Below are 20,534 nucleotides of genomic sequence, written 5' to 3' on the forward strand. Positions count from 1 at the left end.
AGTGTTGTTAAATGTAAAAAGTAAATATCTAGTTGGGGTACTCCAGAATATTGCAATTATAAAATAAAAATTGAATTGGAATTCATTTTATATATAATTTAATATTTAGAGTTTTAAAAAATGTGAAATTTTTTGTTTGTTTTAAGTTGTTTCGAACGAAATAATATGTATATTTTTTCTAAGAAGACTGAGGTAATCGAACAATGTTTATAAGTAATGTGTTTATTATTTTCATATTTTAATACAAACAATATACTTGTGTTTATTAATTAAATTAACTATATTTACAGTGTTAATAGGAGATTAGGTACATGTTATTTAGATTGTACCTGAAAAGTAATAATTATGTGTTTACCATTACTGGTTTTGTATCGCCATCCTCATCTTCCAGCACTGCCAAAAAAAGTAAACAAACCGCTCCGCACGTGCATTGTTTATATATATTAAAAATAGTTTTATTTTGAAAGCCAGAAGAGATGGCCAGCAACTTTGAACTTCTTAGCGAGCAGGGTCTGCGTCTGGACGGACGTCGTCCGCACGAGTTGCGCCACATCAAATGCAAACTGGGAGTTTTTGAGCAGCCTGATGGAAGTGCGTACATGGAGCAGGGAAACACCAAGGTCCTGGCCGCCGTTTATGGTCCCCACCAGGCCAAGGGCAAGAAAACGGAGTCCAACGACGTGATCATCAACTGCCAGTACAGCCAGGCCACTTTCTCCACGGCGGAGCGCAAGAATCGCCCGCGCGGCGATCGCAAATCCCTGGAGTTCAAGATGTACTTGCAGCAGGCGCTGAGTGCAGCCATCAAATCGGAGCTGTATCCCCGCTCCCAGATAGACATCTACGTGGAGGTGCTTCAGGCCGACGGGGCCAACTATGCTGTGGCTCTCAATGCCGCCACATTGGCCCTGATTGATGCAGGAATCTGCCTGAATGAGTTCATCGTCGCCTGCACCGCCTCACTGAGCAAGTCGAACATCCCACTCACGGACATCTCACACTTCGAAGAGGTCTCCGGCGGACCCAAGCTGACGGTGGCTGCCCTACCCACCGCCGAGAAGATCGCTTTTCTGGAGATGAGCGAGCGGTTCCACATCGACCATTTGGAGACGGTCATTGAGACCGCGATGGCCGGATGCCGTGAGATCCGGGATATTCTGGAGGCGGCAGTCAAGGAGCACCTGCTGCACATGGGCAGCGCTGCCGATTGGGCAAGAGTTTGTTGAAATAAACTAGATGTTGCCATTGATAGAGTAGTTCTTCTTTCTTCTTTTTCAATCGCAAACGTATAAATGTATTAACAAAATAGATCTAGTTCTTTTTAACGGCCTCCTTTGGTGGTTGCCACGTTTCCAGCAGCTCCTTCAGTCGTTCCTTTCGCTGCTCTAGTTGCAGCTTCTCGATGAGTCCACTGAGTTGTTCGCCGCCCTTGAGGAAACCGTTTAGGTTGTGCAGCGTGCCGCCCTGAACCCTGTGGTCTGTGATGCGGTCTTGGACAAAATTGTAGGTGCGAATCTTTTCGTTGCGGTTGAGGCTTCCCTGTTGGGCCTTCTTGGTGGCCATTTTACTGGCCTCCGCGCTCTCCAGTTGCTGCTGCACGAGTCGTGAGCGCAGACGCTTCATGGCCAGCTCCCGGTTCTTCAGCTGCGAGCGCTCCGATTGCGCCTCCACTGCCAGACCGGTGGGCAGGTGGACAATTCGCACCGCGGAGTCAGTGGTGTTCACATGCTGGCCCCCAGCGCCACTCGCCCGCTTTGTTTCGATCTTCAGATCCTTCTCGGCAATGTGCACCTGAACGTCGGCGGGCCGGGGAATCACGGTGATCGAGGCGGTGCTAGTGTGCATCCGGCCAGACTTCTCCGTGGCTGGCACCCGTTGAACCCGATGGACGCCCGCCTCGTAGCGTAGCCAACGGAAGGCGTCCTCACCGCTCACCATCAGGCTGGCATGGCGCAGGCCACCAATGTCGGTGGACTCGCTGGCAAACTCTTCCCAATCCCAGCCCATGTGCTCAAAGAAGCCGGTATACATATCGTACAACTCCTGGGCGAATAGCATGGCCTCCTGGCCACCGGCGCCGGCATTCAGTCCAAAGATCAGTGCCGGATACACCTCGTCATCCGACAGGGCGAGCAGTTCCTGCAGCAGAGTGTGATCCTGCTTGCCCAGCAGATCTACATAAACTTCGTTTTCTTCTTGCATCAGTTGACGCATATCCTCGTCCTTCTCCAGTTCCATGTCCTTGGCACTCGTGATATGGCGCTCCAGGACGCGTCGCTGCTCCAAGGCGCTGACCACGCCCTCTAACTGAGCGAGGCGGGCGTAGGATTTGCTGTTTCCGGCGGCGTTTACCCGAACGGCATAGTACTCCTGACGCAGGGACTCCAAATACGCCTGCAGCTTCTCATTCTGGATGCTCAGTGGGTCTGTGCTGTTCCAGCGGCGTGCCAGGTGGCCCAGGCGGAGGTTTAGTAATTTGCGCGATAGCATTTTGGAAGATTTTTCATTGAAAACCAAGTAAAGTTAAAAATTAAATAACAACAAGTTAGAGATGGCCAAGAAACGATAAGGGTAGGATTGTGTTATCGAAAAGTGCAAAAAAGTTTAAGCTATCGCTCACTATCGAAACTTAATCCCTTCCAATGTATCGATACTATCGTGGGTGGGTAGACCAGCTCTACTACCTGGGTCAACACATACAAAAGTGCATTGAAAAGTTTAAAGAAATATGCCAGTTTGTAAATGTTTAACTTTCTGTTTAGTTGTAATTGGCAAATAGAGTAAAAGTAGTTTTCGGTTGCTTGTGTACGTGAAATGTTAACTCCATTTGCCTGCTTTCGTTTATATTGCGGGGTGGGTGTGTGTGTGTTTGTTCGCCTTCTGATTGGAGAAAAATGAACGGACAACAACAACAGCGGATGAAGTGTGCAGAGTGCAGCAATTAAGTTTAATTAAGCCAAACAATTGGATGTGAATGGTCTGAGCTGTGCTGTTGCCCCCGAAAAGTGCATTTATTAAGGCGAGTTCCGATCTGTCTGTGAATCCAAAGTGAAGGCATCAACGCCGCAGAACAGACGAAATGCCACCGTTGAAAACATACCAGATACACCACCACGAATACAATGGCAATTCCAGTCCGAACGCGAACACGAATGCCAATCAGAACGCCAATCAGAATCCCACCGGTGATGGCGATGGTGACTTCTTTGGCCAAAATCTGGGACTGGGCGCTACGGCGGCCAGCCATCGCACAAATCTGCCCTCCTACTGCAACGCCCAGTATCCGTTTAAGGTGCTCTCGAATCTCAACCAGCTGCGCGAGCAGTCTCGCTTCTGCGACGTGGAGATCATCGCCGGAATGGCCACATTAAGTGCGCATCGAGCTGTTCTGAGTGCGGCCAGTGCATACTTCGAGGCCATGTTCCGACCCGAACTGGGACTGAACGAGGTCAAGCAGAAGTCCGTGGTGCTGCACACCATCGACGGCGACATACTGCACATTCTGCTCGACTTTATCTACACGGGTCGCTGTGAAATCACCCAGGTGAGCCTGGATTTCTGCTCCCAAAAGACTGCCATAATCTTCAATACCCCTCCCAATTGCAGTCCAATGTCCAGGAGCTGCTCGCCGCCGCCGACATGTTGCAGCTGAACGAGGTGGTCGACGGGTGCTGCGAGTTCCTCTGCCGCGAGCTGCACGCCTCCAACGCACTGGGCATTTTACGCTTCGCAGAGGCCCACAACTGCGAGTCGTTGGCCAAGAGTGCACTGAACTTTGTCCACGCCAATTTTCCAGCGGTGAGTTGGGTGCACTTAAAGGGCTTTGGCTCACAAGTGTACCAGTTAAAGACAAAAGAAAATCGGAGGAAAAACACAAAAGCTTTGAAATTATACAGTTTTTTCTTGAAACAATTACAAATACATTAAATATACCAAATATAATAATTGGTTTGTTTAGGAAAGAAAAAATCACATCTTTTCTAACTTAAAATAACAATTTCTATACGTTTGATTTACCAACTATATAAAATTTTATTATAATGCATTTAATAAACTGTGTATCCTTAAGCTATAATCCTTTAATCAAACTCCTCTAAAATATTTGTACTATGTTTCCTTATGTTCTCTATTAAATGCATTATTGTGTATGTAAAAGTACATAAATTGTTAGTTTTGTTCTTTATAGTTTTCACTATAAACAATGTAAATCCAAAGTAATTGTGATGTAAAGTACACAAAAATGGTTATTTGTCTTGTAAGCTTTTGATCTTGTAGTTTTACCAAGAGGAGAAACAAATAAAAATCTATACTCTTCCGAACAGATAACGCTGGAGGATGAGTTCCTAGAAACGCCACAGACTCTGCTCTCGCAGCTATTGAATTCGGAGCTGCTGCGCGTCGACTCGGAGTCGCAGGTGTTCCAGGCAGCTCTCCGCTGGATTAAGCACGATGTGACCCAGCGCCGTTGCTACGTCTTCGATGTCCTGTCCCACGTTCGCATGGCCCTCGTGCCGGTGAAGGTGATCGACAAGGCTCTCAAGGACGACTGTCGCGACATGTCGGTGAAAATAGCCTTGCGTTCCATTTGCCGGGACATTGCCTCCAAACGAGGCCAACTGGTGCCGCTGCGCGTCTGTCCTCGGCAACTGGCCAAGAAGAACATCTATATCATTGGCGGATCTCATCGGGACACGCCGCGCACCTGGAACTCGGCCGATTGCATCTTCGAGACGGTAGCCAAGTTCGACATATTCCGGCGCGAGTGGACGGAGACGGCGCCCATGGAGGTGGGCCGCATCCTGCCGGGCGTGTCGGCTTTGAATGGCAAGATCTATGTGGTCGGTGGAGAGCGGGGCTCACAGATTCTGGCCAATGGCGAGGTATACGATCCACAGAACGACGTGTGGCAACCGATAGCCCCGATGATTGTGCCGCGCTGCGAGTTTGGGCTCTGCACCATGGGCGGAAATCTGTTTGCAGTGGGCGGCTGGATTGGTGACGATATCGGCGGCTCCATGGAGTGCTATGATCCAGAGCAGGATCTCTGGAAATTAATGGGTAGCATGCCCCAGCCTCGATTCAGCATGGGTGTGGTTAGTTTCGAGGGTCTCATCTACATTGTAGGTGGCTGCACAACAACAACCCGTCATCTGCCGGATCTTATCAGGTATACTTAACGATTTAATTTTGCATTGTAGCTATAGCTAATGACATCGATTACAGCTTCAATCCGGTGACCAAAGAGTGGACCGAGCTGGCTCGCATGCAAACGGCCCGCTGCCAAATGGGCGTGGCCGTTCTGGATCGCTACTTGTATGTGGTTGGCGGCAGCAGTATCAGCCAGGACATTCTCAGCTCCGTGGAACGCTACAGCTTTGACGAGGACAAGTGGACGACTGTGTGTGCCCTGAACGTTCCCAGAGCCATTCCTGCCGTGGCCGCTGCCGATGGCCTACTTTACGTTGCTGGCGGTGATCAGGTATTAAAGATAAATTCTCAAGAATGTAGTAAAAGGATAAAAATTCAAAGTTTGAGGTGGGCTAACCCCTTATTGATATCATAAATGGTTTCTGTGACTAGTTTTTCCTTTAATTTCGGTTATAAATCAATCAAGCCAGACTACTTAAAAATTTAAATTTTTCAATTTGATTTGATCAAATATGAAATATTTAACCTCTAATATATTATATACTTCTTTATTTATAGCCCTGTGAGGTGAACTTTTACCGAGCACAAGTGACTATTAATGCTGTCGAATGCTATGATCCGCTATCGGACACCTGGAAAAATTGCCCCGATCTACCAGTTAGTCGTTCGGAGGCTGGGGCAGTGGTTGTTTAAAAACTGGAGGGAAAATGGTCAAAGTCGAACACAAAATCTCTTGTCGTTTTAAGCATAACCACCCACATGTAAAACACTCTTTAACTGTAGCTCTATGGCATTGTATACGTTACACACTCATCACAAGTCTCTTCCCTTTTTTTCGATTTAATTGAACGTAGTGGTCTCTCGCCAAAGATATGTAAGCGCGTTGTTACGGTTGATGTTGTTTGTGGGAGCATAGCGCAGCTATTCACCAGTTAGTACACATGCTAATAGTTAGCCACGAAAGAAGCAGCCAGCCTCAGATTGTTCCGTAGTTGAAGTTGTCGACCTTTATAAAAGCGAAACCAAACACCGAAAACTAAGCATTCACTTTGACAAAAAGTCTATTGAAGTATCGTAATTGCTGAACATTATTTGAATTGATTATTTGTTTACTTTCCAATTATGTATTTACTTTTATTGTTGAATGCTGAATGGAGTGTTAGGAACAATGTTTGAGGAGCCCTTGAGAAGAGCGTATCTCCACTGAACTTTGTAATTGTATGGATTTCAGGGCCGTTTTCTCATCTTCCTGTTAATTAAATTGCAGTATTTTTCGCACACTTCATATATTTACACTCATACGTTAGGGAAACTTATAGACATCCGATAATTCTTTGTTGTAAGAATTAATTTTCAATATTGTCTCCCTGGTTTTTCATTATATTAAAAAGTATAACATACCTTGACGGTTTAATTATCATCCCATCAAACAAGAATCGTTAGCCAGAAGATGAGAAGAATCCCTGTCTGTATCAAAGCAAATTAATACAAACAATCAAAAAAAAGCGAACTGTATTCATAATAGGTGTATTATCGAAATAAATATACGAATTATTAACTAACAACTTAAAAGTCGTAGTCTTAATAGGGGGTGATGGGTTAACTCTGCTGACGAGCGCAATCTTTATCAATTTTTTTTACACGAAACATTGGACGAAACTCTTTTGTCCACCTTCGCACATTACTTCATAAAATTTTGAAAATTTGGTAGATACTCCTACCAATTATTTCAGTTTTGATATTTATTATTCAGTTGGGCCGAAATCCCGGCGGTACTGCAATACCGGGCCAACCCGCGACAGAGGTGGAGCAAGCTCCTAGCACTCCGTCTGATTCCAAAAATCAGTTTAACATTTGTTGTCCTCCAATGGAGGAACTATCAGATGTTAAGCTGATAAGAACAGATACTACACTTTGATCTTAGCCATAAGGCCGAGAAGCGATAACTAGTACTGGAAATTAAACAAGCTCACCATTAGCAAACTGCTAGAACCAGTTGAGAATTGTAAGTACGCGCACACGAAAAAATATTGAGACGCAGCTGTTATTCATTTTTCGTAGCCTGCTTTTAGGGGTAGCTGTAATGATTTTCTTTAAAACTCGAGCAAGAATCGGTTTCCTTTTACTTTGTAACGGACAACAATAGAGCAAACAACCTGCTTAAAAAAGGAATTACCGACAACATTTATTTTAGTTTTTTCACTCATTTTTAAAGCTTAAAAAGTTAAGGTAATTTTATTTGATTCTATAAAATGTATTGATAATTTTAATAGCAATCATGTTTTTAGTGTTTCATCCTAATACTAGAAAAAATGTAAGCAAACCCCAATGAAAATAACAAAAACCCTCTGTTAATTTACGTTTAAAAGCAAGAAAGTGGGGCGACAACTGGACATGCGCCAATGTAGTATCTCTGTTAACAGTCTGGTAAATGGGGCAGTACAAAATTGGAAAAACAGTTGATGGATATACGCCGAGGTCTTTAGATGAATTTGTTTAGCACCAGCTTTTGGCGTGGCGGTATAATAAATTTTTATTGTTTCTCTATATCTGGTAAGCCAACAAAGTGCAGCTTTCTAGCCACGGCCAGTGTCAACTGCTCTACACGCCATTTGCCAGCGTTTTCATTTGATACCGATGAAAAGAAAGAAAACAGACAAAGTGGCCTTGAAGGGGTAGTCCCCTTGGGTAAGGTAATGGACGCCATGGGAATTCGATTTCATGCTAATATTGAGGGGGAAATTTGGGTAATTGAAAATAACAAACTTAGCACTCAGGATAAGTTTCAAATTTACAAAATAAGTTTACACTCTTTAATTTTATCAAAGAAGTAATAATTCGAGCATTTTCTTTGTACCTTATAGGATGGATTTTGACGGCCAAAACTTAAATGACTCTAAACATTGGACCTGAAGAATAATTAGTACTATAGTTTAGATGTGCGACAAACAATAACCCAGAATAACTGGGAAAGAGCTAGACCTTCCGTTCCTTAAAACCACTCAATGGCCAACAAGCTTAGCTTCAATCCATGTAGTCTTTCCTGCAAGCACCTGTCGCTACTCCTATTGAAATCCTACTGTTTGCTACTCATCCTTCGATGTGCCGGTGCAGACTGGCTGATGGACTGCGGAAATTGTCACTGCAAGTGGAACTCTGGCAAAAAGACGGCCGATTGTCGCAATTTAAGCCTGAGTGGAGTACCAGAGTACCTTAGTCCGGAGGTTCAAGTACTGGATTTATCACACAACCACATATTTTACCTGGAGGAGAATGCATTTTCGATCACCCAGTTGCAGAACCTGCAGAAGCTTCTTATACGCAATGGCACTCTGAAACACATCCACCAGCAAAGTTTCAACCAACTGCAGATTTTGATTGAGCTCGACTTGTCCAATAATCTGCTGCGAGAGTTGCTGCCCAATGTTTTCGACTGTCTGTCCAAAGTGAGGGCCATATTGCTAAATGGCAACCTGATTCAAACAATACCCCAAGGAGTCTTTCGGAACCTCAAGTATCTGCACAAGATCGAACTGAAGCGCAATCGCCTGATTAGAATCGATTCTCGGGCTTTTGAGGGCGTGCCACTGCTGTCACAGATCTATCTGGACAACAATGAGCTCACAAAACTAAAAGTGGATAGTTTTCAGAGCCTTGGCAAACTCACAGCCCTGTCGCTGGCCGAGAATCCTTGGAATTGTACCTGCGACCTTCAATTGTTCCGTGATTTCGTCATAGACATGAACCTATATACCCCGCCAACATCATGTCATTATCCCCTGCAGTTGCGTGGTCGCCTGTGGATCGAGGATCAGCCAGAGGCTTTTGCCTGCAAGCCAAAGATTGTGTATCCTGCACTCAGTACTTCCATTAACACTTCCAAGGAGAATGTCACGCTCATATGCCGCGTTCACGGATCTCCCAATACGGTCATTGCCTGGGACTACAATAATCAAGTATACGAAACTCGCTCCAAGTCGGTACAAGGTCTGCAAAAACAGCGCGTTTATATAGAAATGTTGCGGGAAAATGAACCAAAGGTTCCAAAATTCGGGCATAATGTGTTTGTGTCACGTCTCACCATAGTGAATGCCAAGAAAACCGATGAGGGTGTCTATACATGTCTAGCGGAAAATCCGGGAGGCAAAGATTCGGTTCGAATAAGTGTGGTGGTACAAAAGGACCTTCAGCGGATACCGCTGATCGACACGAACCTCTTTGCCATAATCTGTCTCATAGCCATGGGGTTCCTCAGTATGTCGATCCTATTGTCATTGGTTACGTGCTTGATTTTCAAGCGATTCAAACCATTTCATCCCATTCAGCATTCTTTTATGCAACCAATAAGTTATCCCAGCCAGCAACTTGGATGCGATGATGTTGCCGGGACCGGGATCAGCGCCTTAAGTTCGGGTGTTGCCCAGGGCAAGAAGATTGTGTTGGATCCACTGAGTGCCGCCAATGGAACAGCAAGTAAAAATTACACATTATTCAAAACGACCAGTAGTAATGAAAACGAAATGTACCTAAACGAGCCCAATGCAACGAGAAAATATGAAGACGTGAGTTTGAATAGCAATCAGTACTTTGGATACCTTGACAATCAGGCAGGCCCTACTTCATCGCGGGATCAGGGGTTCTATACCGACAATAAACAGAAGTGTAAAAAATACCATTTAATTATAATACGTTGTTATTAAACCTTCTTACTTTTCTTCTAGATAAGCTCGATGAAAGCCTACGACATTTTGATGTTAAGAGTTCTTCACATTCCACTGGCAGCTCAAAAAAGAACATACAAATTGAAGAACAGCCAGACCTTTTGCCTTCCACTGACCCCGCTGCCTTTGTAAAGGTTAAGAGCAATGATGAAAAACAAGAAACGATTAATCCTCGTAGCAAGTACAATACAAATGTGCAAAAGTACCTTAAGGAGAAGTACGGCAGCGTTCGAATAAACGGCAAGAGCACTAAAAGGACATTAGTGACCAGTGTGAATGGCAGTCCCACAATGGTAAGAATTTCTTATATCAATATTAAACAATCTAATATTATATTTATTTGTTATTACTTAGCTGACATGGTAAAACCACCGACAGCTGCAAAGCCACCGTAACCTAGTGTCTCCCTGGATTTAAAATTTTATTCATCAACGGTAACCCTACCTCTATAAGTACTCGACGAGAAAAAAAAAAAAGAATTCAGAAGAATTACATCCCTTGAAACATAATCAAGAAGAAATGTACCTCGCCTTATTTCTGTCAGTAAATTCTGTATTTTAAAACTACTTATAAGAATATTTATTTACACAAATCTCAGTGTTTTAGCCCACGCACTTTAAGTGAAAAGATTTAAATAATAAAGATTTAAGTGATGCCTTGAAATTATAAGTCCATCAATTGGGAACTTGAACCTAATTGAAAAGCTAACTTTAAATAATTTAAAAATATTTAGATATAAAATGGTTTTTTTTTTAAAAATGTCAACATGCTCTTTTTGCTGTGGATTATTAACGATATTTCCGATGGTTAGCTGTGGTAAATACAAAATTCCCTACTGCATCTCCAGGTAAACTGCACATTCCCATGCGCAAAACTAGTCCATCAGCATATGCTTACAATTCCCAACTGGTTCTAGCAGTTTGCTCATGGATACCTTGTTAGTTTTCTATGTATAGTTATCGCTTCTCGGCCTTATGGCTAAGATCAAAGTGTAGTATCTGTTCTTATCAGCTTAACATCTGATAGTTCCTCCATTGGAGGACAACAAATGTTAAACTGATTTTTGGAATCAGACGGAGTGCTAGGAGCTTGCTCCACCTCTGTCGCGGGTTGGCCCGGTATTGCAGTACCGCCGGGATTTCGGCCCAACTGAATAATAAATATAAAAAACGAACATACATAATTGGTAGAATATCCTACGAACTTAATGATGAAGTATTAGTTGAAGAGCTATAAAACAAGTTTGTGGCCAAAAGAGATTTGTCCATTTTTCAATGCGCTCGTGCAGTTACCATCCAACACCCCCTAAGAACACTACGACTTTGAAGTTGTTAGTTCGTATGATTGTTATTTATTAATACAGTTTAACGTACATGGGTATTATTAATTTAGCTCTAGCTTGTTTATGCTTTTTAAATCAGAAGTATTTTAACATTTGTAAGTGCTAGTTTCACATTCTCATCAAAATTATGTCGTTCAATTAAAGCCTAAAATCCAACTCAAAACCGACCATGTCTTCTGCCGCCTCCTCCTCCCAATCCAAGCAGTCCCAGGCTCAACCCCTGTCCACCAATGGATTAAGCCGCAATAGAAAACGCCAGGAGCGGCGGAAGCAGCGCCTGCAGGAAATGCAAGGTCTGCTGTACTCCAAGCACTTCTCCAACTGCCGGCTGCCTGTGTCGGTGGCCTCATCCTCCGAACAGCAGCTGCTCCAGCTAAAGCGCTTCGAATCGCTGACCGAGCCGCCGTCCAGCAGCAGACAAAGTCCGCTCCTCACGAACCCGTCCAGCGATTCGCCGTGGGCTCGACTGCGCCTGGTGGCCTGTCCCTGTCAAGGATGCCGCTGCTCGTTGGAGCCCAGCGCTCTGTTGGGCCACTATTTGAGTGACCATCTGCCGGGCATGGGGGTCCCCTTCATCGAGCTGGAGGCGGGCAAGGTGACATCCCTCACCTGCCATTTCAGCAGCCTGGAGAAGGATGTCAACACGCTGCTGGGCGTCTATGGCTATCGGCGCACAGGCCTGAATCCGCTGAAATGCCACAGGAACACCCATCTGCCGGCGGAATACCGCCAGTTCTCGCAGCACAGCCCCCTCATGATCTTCGCCTGCCGCACCGAGCACTCAATGCTGTGGCAGAGGAAGCGGGTCAAGCAGGAGGTGCTGGCCATCTGGGTGGCCACTCCCCTGCAGGGTGTGGTCATCACTCTCCGCCTGCTGGTCCAACCGGCCAAATCCACACGCTACTGCTCCAAGCAGATCAAGGCACGTCCTATACTTCCCTGGTCAGCGAATCAGCCCTGCAGCGAGTTCATCAAAACGGACAGCAATGCAGTGCTGATCAGCCTCGAAGATCTCTGGCAGCTAATGGATCTGGATGTGTGGCAGCAGTTGGTAACCGTGGAACTCAAGGTGATCGGCGAGGCAAGGATTTAGTAAAGCAATAAATTTACCAACAACTTTGGAGCTTGCAGTATTTTTGGCCATGTATTTAAGTCTAAGATTAAACATTGAAACATAAAACTTGAACTTGCACTAAGAATATATGTATTAATAAATAAGGACAAAGTATCGGAGATTACATTGGATAAAAGCAGTTAAATTCCTGATCCGGACATTCTTCTTGCGTTACATTGCCGTGCGTGTATATATACATTTCAATTTTTGCCAACCGTTTTGGATAACATGTCACAGTTTATCTTTGTTATTCTCGCCTTACATATATGTCGTACAATTTTGTAAAGTTCTCATTTCAATCATGACTTGGGGTGAGTTTGTTTCTCAACACTTACAACATATACAAAGTAGAATTTACAAATTTTGAGCTTAGATACATAGAATTTAGATTTTAAATACGCTATATTAAGGTATTACAAATATATATATGTATATAACTTTATATCATTAAGGCTTGCCAAGAGCCGCCTGTGCGACCCGCAGCTATTCAAAAATTGTACTAGAAAACGAGCGAGCGGCACGCTGGGTCCGAGCCATTCTAAAATTTAGCGGCTGTACGTCATCTGACAGCGTCGCATCGCTTTGAACGCAACATAACAAACAAAAGCCGGTAACTAAACGAAAACGAACTAAAAGAATGCAACTAAAACATATAAAAACATCCGTCTCAGTGTGAGCAGCAGACGGAATCGGGTTCCGGCTAGCCCGCCTTCTGGGTCTGTTTTTGGCGTTGGAGAGCCTCGAAGGCCTCGATTTCCTTCTTTTCTTTGGCCTGGTTGCGACGCTCGTACTCCAGTCGATGCGAGATAATGCGCTCCACAATGCGCTCGGTAGTCATCTCGTTGCCGGAGTCGATCATCTCGAAGATGGCTCGCGTCTTGGGCACGGCATACGGATCGCTCTTGCCGTTCTCCAGCGCAATGGGTGTGCTGCCGTGGCAGACGACATCGATTTTGAAGTGTTCCAGCAGCTCCTCGGTGACGCAGTAGGGAGCCCCAATCACAACCTCATTGACAAACTAGGGGAAGGGTTTTAAGATTTGTGTTTAAAGATGCAATCTTTATGGATTTAGCTCTCCAATCTCACCTTGCAGGCCAAAACGCTGAGCACACGCTCGTGCAGATTCATAATTGGATAGTTGCTGCCCTTGTAGGAGTTCACCACGGGATCTGTGTGCAGGCCAACAATCAGGTAGTCGCCCAGTTTGCTCGCCTTCTCCAGGAAGTCCAGGTGGCCCACATGGAACAGATCGAAGGCACCAGCCACATAAACCTGAAAACATTGAACTTAGTCATTTGTAATTCACAGCCATAAATGGTAAACTTACAATTTTATCGCCAGGATTTGGTGACTTTCCATCGCTGAATTGTATGATCTTTTGGGTGGTGGGCAAGAACTGACTGCAGCCGGTCCATGGACTTTTGGCCGCTGAATCTTGACCCATGTTCGAAGAACCTGGATGGGATTTTATTTGTCGTTTTAAAATGTTCACTGTTTTGTTTTTTATTTATCGTATTTGGTATTGTAAAAGCAACACAGACAAATGAGCAGGTGTGTATTAAAGAGCAAAATTTACGTTTAGGATTTGTTTTGATTTCGATTTGGATGCGGATTTGGATATTTTGATTGCAGGTTGGTCGTTGGGTTTGGCATTTTTGCATTAATTTCGCGGGCGCGCACACGCACAAGACATTTCGCATTTTGAGGTTTTAGCATATTTTTCATAGGTTTCATACATTATACATTATATTTTGGTTAGTGGTAAACAGTGCGTACATAGAAATAAAAAGAAGAGAAATAGTAAAGTTGTAGAGAGCAACATAAACCAAGGAGTTATTTACGTTCAACTATTGCAAATAAAAAGTCAAACGGTTGGAAAGGAAACAAATTAATTAAAATCATAAAACTAGCGTGCGTGGCCCAGGTATAAACTCTATATATGAGTTCTATATTGTTTATACTTAGAGCTGATTGATCGACTTTTGTTTATGCACAGCATGCAGAGCAATATACAAGATCAACAGAAAGAGATGAAAGACAGGGAGAGTGCAAAAAAAATTATATCTTACAATTAAAGTTAGTAATTGTTAATTATTAGACACTAAAAAATAAAAACTATGAATATGGCGCACAAATCTGGAATTGTGCTCGCTGTGGTATTAGGACATTAAAATGAAACTTATATGTGCAAAAAAAGCATTTGGAAAAGCTGAAGCTACCTTCTTTCTCGATGTCGTATTCGGCGGATCCTTGGCGGAAGTGGTTGCGTGTCAGGAGCAACATGCGACCCACAAGGTCGGTGGTCGAAACGCCAGCAGTGCGTCTGACTTCCCTGCGGACGTCATAAGAAAATTGAAAGTCAGTATATATAGTAATCAAGTATAATCATTATACTAAAGACATACTGGCAGACATAAAAGTTAAAACATTTCAGGAATATTCAGAATGATATGTAAAAAGAAAACAATGTTAGGAATTCCAAACATCTTTAACCAGTCTATTACTTTACTTAACTCAATAATGCGACAAAATTATTTATCTATCAATTTAGGTTACACTTACTTATAGCGATTGGCCGACTTGACCAAATGATATGTGTCTACTCCTTCCGCTGTCATTGTAATATCATCTGTAAAGATTATAAATAAGTATTTTTGCCACCATAAATAAGTAATCATTTTACCCACCTCCATGCACACAGAAATCACAGTTGTTCTGGTCAAGCACCTCCAGTGTGGTGACATACGGAGCACCGAGCACCACCTCGTCCACCCATTTGATGCCCTTGACCATCTTGACGCGCTCCTCCTCGGTGAAGACAGGTGGTCCCTTGTGCTTGGTGATCTCCTCGTCGGTGTGTATGCCCACAATTACCTTGTCGCCAAGAGCTTTGGCTTGTCGCAGGGAGTTGGCATGCCCAAAGTGCACCATATCATAGCTGTTCGGAACAGATAAATACAATTACTTAATGTGTCAAGCTGTATCTACAGAAGCGTGCCCGGAGAACAAGCTAGCAAACTCCATTTGTTTCCCCCTTATCAAGACATGGCCGGGAAATGTCATCTCCTTTTCGAAGAAGTTGAACGATTTCTGGCAAACGGCGGCCTTGACGATTAGCTAATGGCAACCGATCTTGGCTCTACGAATATGACTCAGAAAATGGCATATACACTCTAAAATAAACAACTTTGTAAAGGCCGCGAGATAAGGCGCGTTAGAAGCCGAGCCTCGCGAAAGAAAAAAAAACAATTATCGCTGGGAATTTACCATGGAAAAACTCCAAAATAAGTTGAGGACAGATAGCACAACTATGTACTATAGTTAGAACTGCTTAAGCCCTGTAAAAATCCATATTTTGCTTAAAAACATGCAAACGCAACAGATATTTTTTGGTAAAGCAATAACTAAAGATATTTTGAATGCTATTACGCTCGGCTAAAATCTTGATATTAAAGTTAATGGTGAAAACCAAGTAACTTGAGATGAAACCTTTGCTCATGCAGTACCGCTTTCGTATGACCCAGACCAAAAAACAATAAACTTGTTCAAGCAGCCCATTTACATAATTTACATAAAGCGCTGTCGAGTGCGCTTAATGACCAGTAGCTTACTGGCTGACTGGCTGACTGACTGGCTGACGGCTATCCCCAGGCGGGTTTCGTGCTCCACATTGGAACGGAGCATTGGTCAAGATTGATCTTTGGACCCGATCATCAGAGTCGGTGCGCCAAACAGAAAAGCAATGTTGATATTGAGAGATGGTGCAACCTGAGCGGGATACGTTTTGCAATTCTAATTACAATTATGAACAACGCTACGTCAGCGATTCAGTGGCCACATATTCGCAAATAGCGCCATTCCATTCCACATTCTCGGTCGATTCTAGGCATTATGGTTATAGGCACACGTGCCCTGGCCTGCTTTTTATTTGGCTTGGGGTTGGGAAAGCGATAATACTTGTACATCTGGGCGACGTGAGGTGCTGCTCAAATTGCATTTAAAACCAATTACAGACGTATTAACTGCGGAACGGAATTTTTGCACCCAAACTAGTCGCACTTGTGGACATGGTCTTTAATAATGTTAATCATTAAGATTGTTTTTCGTCAAAGCGATTGATTGATTGCTATTCAAATACTTAATTATATTTGCTTGTAGGATATTTATTAGCTCATTAGCCATTTATATTGATAATATATTAGCTTTCTTTTTAATATGGATCCCACAATCTATGCTTATACTTTACATTTCATGTATTCTGTTATTCACAATATATCATATAATAATATATAGAAATATATTATGAAATTATTTTCGAAATGGGTCACGCATAAACCTATTATAACGTATGATGCAAATGGTAACACTTTACTAAATTGTTAACGATAAGAAGTGAAAACGTCATCATTATCACGCCCGTCTAAGCTCACTGTTATCGACTGTGAGCGAAATTGAAAATGGGTGGACGGAAACTAGTATAAGGACAACTCCCATTAAAGATTAGAGAACATACCTAAATAAAGATTAATACACGAACAAATTCGTGAGAATTTTAAGTGTGATTCTCCTTCACGACAAATAAAAGGTAACACTACTATAATCGGCAGCTACAAATCGACCTAGTATTCGCCTAAAAATAAACAATCGATTATGCAACAAAGTCCTATGATTAGTCCGATAGTAACAAACCGGAGACTGGAAAGCACCTAGTAAAAACGTGGATCATTCATTAATCGAAGCGAAAAACCTTTGCTCCCGGAGATTTTTGCAATAGAAAGAAATCTGTGCCGAATGTACATATATAGCATTGTACTCTATATGTAGAACAGACCCAGGGGCCGCTTAATCAATTGAGTGGGCAAAAAGCAGCGACACAAGCGACAGCAACGCCGACGCCCGTTTGCTGATTAAAAAAATATCACGCGATTCTCCGTAGAATTTGTGCTCTGACGACGGACCCCAGGCCTGACTTCCGAGGGGTAAACGTAAACCGTAGACCGTAGACGATAGACGGTAGACGGTAGACCCTATGCGTGAGGCCCTCACTGAGCTCTCTTACAGTAGTCCCATTCATTTGTTTTTCAACTTACTGGCAGCCAGACCAGTTCATTGACTTTGGTGGAAAGGAGGTAGCGAGTTCGGGAAAGACAAGTGATCGCGCACTTGCTTGCGTCAATGATCAATCTCTGCTGATTAGAATATTTGGGTCCAAGTCATACACATGTGCTGCTGCCGCCCATCTGCTGGGTTAATGGGCAGATTCCACACAATAATATTGTTTATATATTTTGTTTTTGCCGAAGAGCAGCTGATGTGGAATTTCAGAGTTTTTGTTAATCTGGTTGGGTTTGGGTTTGGGTTCGGACTCAGCGGTTTCTCGGTCGGTCTTATCGCATTCAGCTGGAGGACTTGCACACTGGCAAGGTGTGACCTATTGACAATGGGGCTAAGGGAGAATTGATTGCCAAAAATACCCGGAAATGCCTATGAACTTGATGGATGTATATTAGTTTAACCTCTAATTGCTTATCGTATAAATTAGGTGACAAGGGAGGCAATAAAAACATAAATAAATGGGCACTAAAGATTGTGATTGACTGGGAGTACAGTTTTCAAACTATACAACTACTAAGCTTATCTTTAAGGGTGTTTATTTAAATTTCCCATAGGACTTAAAAATTGTTGCACTATTATAAAATAACAAGTTATTCCAAAAATACATCCCTTTAAATTATAAGATTATGCTGACAGACGGTCCGGCAGATTGACCACTCTTCATGGTCATACGATGATACTGATTAAGAGGATTCAAATTTAGCATGTAATTCCTTTTCAAATGATCAGGTAAACGAGCAAGATGCTGGCTAAAAGTTCCATAAACTTTTTTATGGATTTGAACATATATAAACAGCCTTGTCCGGTACAAGTAGCGGCAATAATTTGAATAACCCCTAAAATAAGCCGGTCCCTTGCAATAATTCAGGGCAGGGGAAGCCCAGCGAAATGTCAATTAAATTAAGCACATAAAAGACCGCCAGACGATGACGACAATGCATTGTGGGTCAATGGCGATGGCGATGGCAATGGCAATGACGGCGGTGCTGCAGAATGTGTGTGGGCTTGGGGGCAAGAGGCAGATGTGGCAAGGCATGCGCAGGCCTGAATCACGTGATGTTTTGGGACAACCGCTAGTGGCAGCCACAGTCAACAAGGGCCACGTAAACGCAGCCCTCGAAAATCTAAGGCTCCTCGAAAATAAAATATGAAAGGAAAGCGGACGCTGCTGTTCCGATACAGTGGGTAAAGCTAGAATATATACACACATTTAGCTCTCGCGTGTATATACAGAGAATCGTACGATGATTTTATTATTGTTTGTTGGGCGTGTGCCATTGTTTATCGCCGAGTAGGATATATAGAAACAAAAAATAAAGAGAGAAAGACGGAGAGAGGTTTGAACATAAACAATAGATGTATTTTTATTTATAAAACGTTTGGCGGAAGCCACAATTGAGGAAATTTCAATCGTCTGATAGAGCAGACAAACTTGTTATGGTAGGCCATCTGTCCATATCGTCAAACGTCTAATGCGTCACTCCCGATAAAGATAAACCGGTTCTCGGTTATGCATTGCTTGGCATCAAATGATAATAGAGAATGAAGAGCGCAATGCTGATAGAACAATTTGATGGTCATCGAAAATGCTAAAGTGATTCAGTGGATATATATACATACATACATATGTATATCCAGCCCCCAATACTTGTGAACATTTTGTGTACAAAAAATTCTAGTTAATAAAATACTACGATCATTTAATCTACAGGCTAATTTTTGGATAGCTTTGCTTCTTATTTATAAGCACACAGATCTACACAGTTCTTAAGGAGCCTATTGTATATAATTTTAGGTTTTCTAATAATAGTTTTTGTTTGCTGAAGGAGGGAAAGGTTTCTAAACAAATCCTTTCTATTTCTTACATTTCAAAGTTCTTAAAAAAAAACAAAAGAGCAACAATGAGACATCAATTACACATCAATTTACAAATTTGTAAATAAATAGTATATAGATAATGCAAAATGTTCAGTCAACCGTGGAGCGTATAAATGTATATTTCGGTGCAGGTCGACCTTGAACCTGAAGTAAACATTTCAGCCGGACGACAATGGATGTCCATTAGAGCGGGAACTGATCGTCGTCAGTCCAGCAACACACATTCGCTAATCAATTCAGAAACCCTGAACACTTCTTAGCACGCCCCAAATGGGGTGGGCATAAATCGGTCGCTGATTAGGGGCGTATTGGAATTGCGTGGAATTGTTTGGAATCAATAGGACCGACGTGGAATTGTTCTGCTTTGACTCACTGTACATTCTACCGCTGAGTAACGAGTGACGTGACCCAATGGAAACCGTTATTCCACCGCTGGTCTGTTCTTAACGTATTCCCCAAGATTGTGACTCACCAGCCGTCGCACCAAACGCGAACATCCTTCTGCTTGGAATGGCCGTTGCAGGCGCTGGAATCGCCATTTGCCCGCTTGTCCTCCATTTCGCCGACTTATTGACTATTGACTATTGAATTTTCCAATCTTTAATTTTAAACCGGGTGTTCTCGACACTCAGCAGACGCACATTTAAAGAGGCGAGAGTGAGAAATTTATGTTATGTTGTTTTTTTTTTTCAAGGCGGAAACTGAAACTCGACGACGTTCACGCTGCGAGAGCTGGGTGTAATTTGTTCTGAGCTACGACGACGCCCGCTATATATTTATTCCCCGAGCTACTCAGTTTTCGGATTCGGATTCCGATTCGGTTTCTTTTTCGTTTTCCTCAGATTCTCAGACTGGCGTTATCAGCGCGCGGGCGCATGGGAACTTCTACTTCTGCGGGGTGTAAGTGCGGTGTACTTGGGTTTCGTTCGCCGTTGCCGTTGCCGTTGCCTTTTTTTCGATTCTTTCATTTCTTTTCTCGCAATGGCAAATACTGTGAGAGCAGAGTGGCCGTCGCGGTCTTCGCTAAAAATGCCAAAGACCGCGGTACTCTGCGATGAATACCAACTATCGCGTAATTGTAAACAAAAACAGCTGATTGTGCAGGCCACTGCAAATTTAAATCCTTTTTGATAAACGCTCATTTAATTTTATATTTATTAAAATAAAGTTAGCAATGTAGCAATTGACTATATAAACAGACGAATAATTTAAGGAA

At 43.1% G+C, this 20,534-nt stretch overlaps 6 protein-coding genes and 2 non-coding genes across 18 annotated transcripts; 5 read left to right on the forward strand and 3 right to left on the reverse strand.

Moving 5' to 3' along the window:
- The first annotated feature begins 363 nt into the window (after positions 1 to 363).
- LOC128261336 (exosome complex component RRP41) lies at positions 364 to 1,256 on the forward strand. Its single transcript, XM_052994987.1, has one exon. It carries the CDS (start codon positions 477 to 479, stop codon positions 1,224 to 1,226), a length of 750 nt encoding a protein of 249 aa, XP_052850947.1. The 5' UTR covers positions 364 to 476; the 3' UTR covers positions 1,227 to 1,256.
- Positions 1,240 to 2,576, reverse strand: LOC128261335 (peptide chain release factor 1-like, mitochondrial). The gene has a single exon (XM_052994986.1). It carries the CDS (start codon positions 2,488 to 2,490, stop codon positions 1,312 to 1,314), a length of 1,179 nt encoding a protein of 392 aa, XP_052850946.1. The 5' UTR covers positions 2,491 to 2,576; the 3' UTR covers positions 1,240 to 1,311.
- Positions 2,577 to 2,652: 76 nt separating this feature from the next.
- LOC128261333 (actin-binding protein IPP) lies at positions 2,653 to 6,720 on the forward strand. The gene is made up of 5 exons (XM_052994984.1): positions 2,653 to 3,544; positions 3,607 to 3,798; positions 4,323 to 5,167; positions 5,224 to 5,479; positions 5,707 to 6,720. The coding sequence occupies exons 1-5, from the start codon at positions 3,080 to 3,082 to the stop codon at positions 5,839 to 5,841; spliced, it is 1,893 nt and encodes a 630-aa protein (XP_052850944.1). The 5' UTR covers positions 2,653 to 3,079; the 3' UTR covers positions 5,842 to 6,720.
- Positions 6,721 to 6,896: 176 nt separating this feature from the next.
- On the reverse strand, positions 6,897 to 7,092 carry LOC128263592 (U2 spliceosomal RNA). Its single transcript, XR_008268460.1, has one exon. It is a non-coding gene; the product is annotated as a U2 spliceosomal RNA (small nuclear RNA).
- A 161-nt stretch (positions 7,093 to 7,253) lies between these two features.
- On the forward strand, positions 7,254 to 10,532 carry LOC128262570 (leucine-rich repeat-containing protein 24). 8 transcript variants are annotated; one of them, XM_052996907.1, is made up of 5 exons: positions 7,297 to 7,377; positions 7,437 to 7,462; positions 8,013 to 9,810; positions 9,870 to 10,162; positions 10,224 to 10,532. In XM_052996907.1, the coding sequence occupies exons 3-5, from the start codon at positions 8,154 to 8,156 to the stop codon at positions 10,233 to 10,235; spliced, it is 1,962 nt and encodes a 653-aa protein (XP_052852867.1). In that variant the 5' UTR covers positions 7,297 to 7,377; positions 7,437 to 7,462; positions 8,013 to 8,153; the 3' UTR covers positions 10,236 to 10,532. The 8 variants fall into 8 exon arrangements, 7 of the variants coding, with proteins under 7 accessions (XP_052852868.1, XP_052852867.1, XP_052852865.1 ...); XM_052996906.1 differs by lacking the exons at positions 7,297 to 7,377; positions 7,437 to 7,462 and adding exons at positions 7,653 to 7,668; positions 7,729 to 7,895; XM_052996908.1 differs by lacking the exon at positions 7,437 to 7,462 and having other exon boundaries at positions 7,254 to 7,377.
- A 295-nt stretch (positions 10,533 to 10,827) lies between these two features.
- On the forward strand, positions 10,828 to 11,023 carry LOC128263593 (U2 spliceosomal RNA). Its single transcript, XR_008268461.1, has one exon. It is a non-coding gene; the product is annotated as a U2 spliceosomal RNA (small nuclear RNA).
- Positions 11,024 to 11,283: 260 nt separating this feature from the next.
- On the forward strand, positions 11,284 to 12,334 carry LOC128261554 (uncharacterized). The gene has a single exon (XM_052995300.1). It carries the CDS (start codon positions 11,381 to 11,383, stop codon positions 12,302 to 12,304), a length of 924 nt encoding a protein of 307 aa, XP_052851260.1. The 5' UTR covers positions 11,284 to 11,380; the 3' UTR covers positions 12,305 to 12,334.
- Positions 12,329 to 20,305, reverse strand: LOC128261552 (ethanolamine-phosphate cytidylyltransferase). 4 transcript variants are annotated; one of them, XM_052995299.1, is made up of 7 exons: positions 19,791 to 20,305; positions 15,013 to 15,263; positions 14,888 to 14,954; positions 14,545 to 14,657; positions 13,653 to 13,753; positions 13,412 to 13,597; positions 12,329 to 13,343 (listed from the first exon to the last, which is right to left on the reverse strand). In XM_052995299.1, the coding sequence occupies exons 1-7, from the start codon at positions 19,874 to 19,876 to the stop codon at positions 13,026 to 13,028; spliced, it is 1,122 nt and encodes a 373-aa protein (XP_052851259.1). In that variant the 5' UTR covers positions 19,877 to 20,305; the 3' UTR covers positions 12,329 to 13,025. The 4 variants fall into 4 exon arrangements, with proteins under 4 accessions (XP_052851259.1, XP_052851258.1, XP_052851256.1 ...); XM_052995298.1 differs by having other exon boundaries at positions 13,653 to 13,759; XM_052995296.1 differs by having other exon boundaries at positions 13,653 to 13,816.
- Positions 20,306 to 20,534: the final 229 nt, after the last annotated feature.

The sequence above is a fragment of the Drosophila gunungcola genome, unplaced genomic scaffold (assembly GCF_025200985.1).
Source record: "Drosophila gunungcola strain Sukarami unplaced genomic scaffold, Dgunungcola_SK_2 000001F, whole genome shotgun sequence".
NCBI lineage: Eukaryota > Metazoa > Arthropoda > Insecta > Diptera > Drosophilidae > Drosophila > Drosophila gunungcola.

What these genes read in the sequence shown, in the direction of transcription:
- LOC128261335 (XM_052994986.1), bottom strand. Translation starts at nt 2,490, where the DNA reads ATGCTATCGCGCAAATTACTAAACCTCCGCCTGGGCCACCTGGCACGC.
- LOC128261552 (XM_052995296.1), bottom strand. Translation starts at nt 19,876, where the DNA reads ATGGAGGACAAGCGGGCAAATGGCGATTCCAGCGCCTGCAACGGCCAT. An exon ending in CGCGTTTGGTGCGACGGCTG is followed by an intron (nt 15,264 to 19,790) that starts GTGAGTCACAAT and finishes TGTTCCGAACAG; the next exon opens with CTATGATATGGTGCACTTTG. An exon ending in CAAATCCTGGCGATAAAATT is followed by an intron (nt 13,598 to 13,652) that starts GTAAGTTTACCA and finishes CAATGTTTTCAG; the next exon opens with GTTTATGTGGCTGGTGCCTT.
- LOC128261333 (XM_052994984.1), top strand. Translation starts at nt 3,080, where the DNA reads ATGCCACCGTTGAAAACATACCAGATACACCACCACGAATACAATGGC. An exon ending in CATCTGCCGGATCTTATCAG is followed by an intron (nt 5,168 to 5,223) that starts GTATACTTAACG and finishes CATCGATTACAG; the next exon opens with CTTCAATCCGGTGACCAAAG. An exon ending in ACGTTGCTGGCGGTGATCAG is followed by an intron (nt 5,480 to 5,706) that starts GTATTAAAGATA and finishes CTTTATTTATAG; the next exon opens with CCCTGTGAGGTGAACTTTTA.
- LOC128261554 (XM_052995300.1), top strand. Translation starts at nt 11,381, where the DNA reads ATGTCTTCTGCCGCCTCCTCCTCCCAATCCAAGCAGTCCCAGGCTCAA.
- LOC128262570 (XM_052996908.1), top strand. Translation starts at nt 8,154, where the DNA reads ATGGCCAACAAGCTTAGCTTCAATCCATGTAGTCTTTCCTGCAAGCAC. An exon ending in TACCGACAATAAACAGAAGT is followed by an intron (nt 9,811 to 9,869) that starts GTAAAAAATACC and finishes CTTTTCTTCTAG; the next exon opens with ATAAGCTCGATGAAAGCCTA.
- LOC128261336 (XM_052994987.1), top strand. Translation starts at nt 477, where the DNA reads ATGGCCAGCAACTTTGAACTTCTTAGCGAGCAGGGTCTGCGTCTGGAC.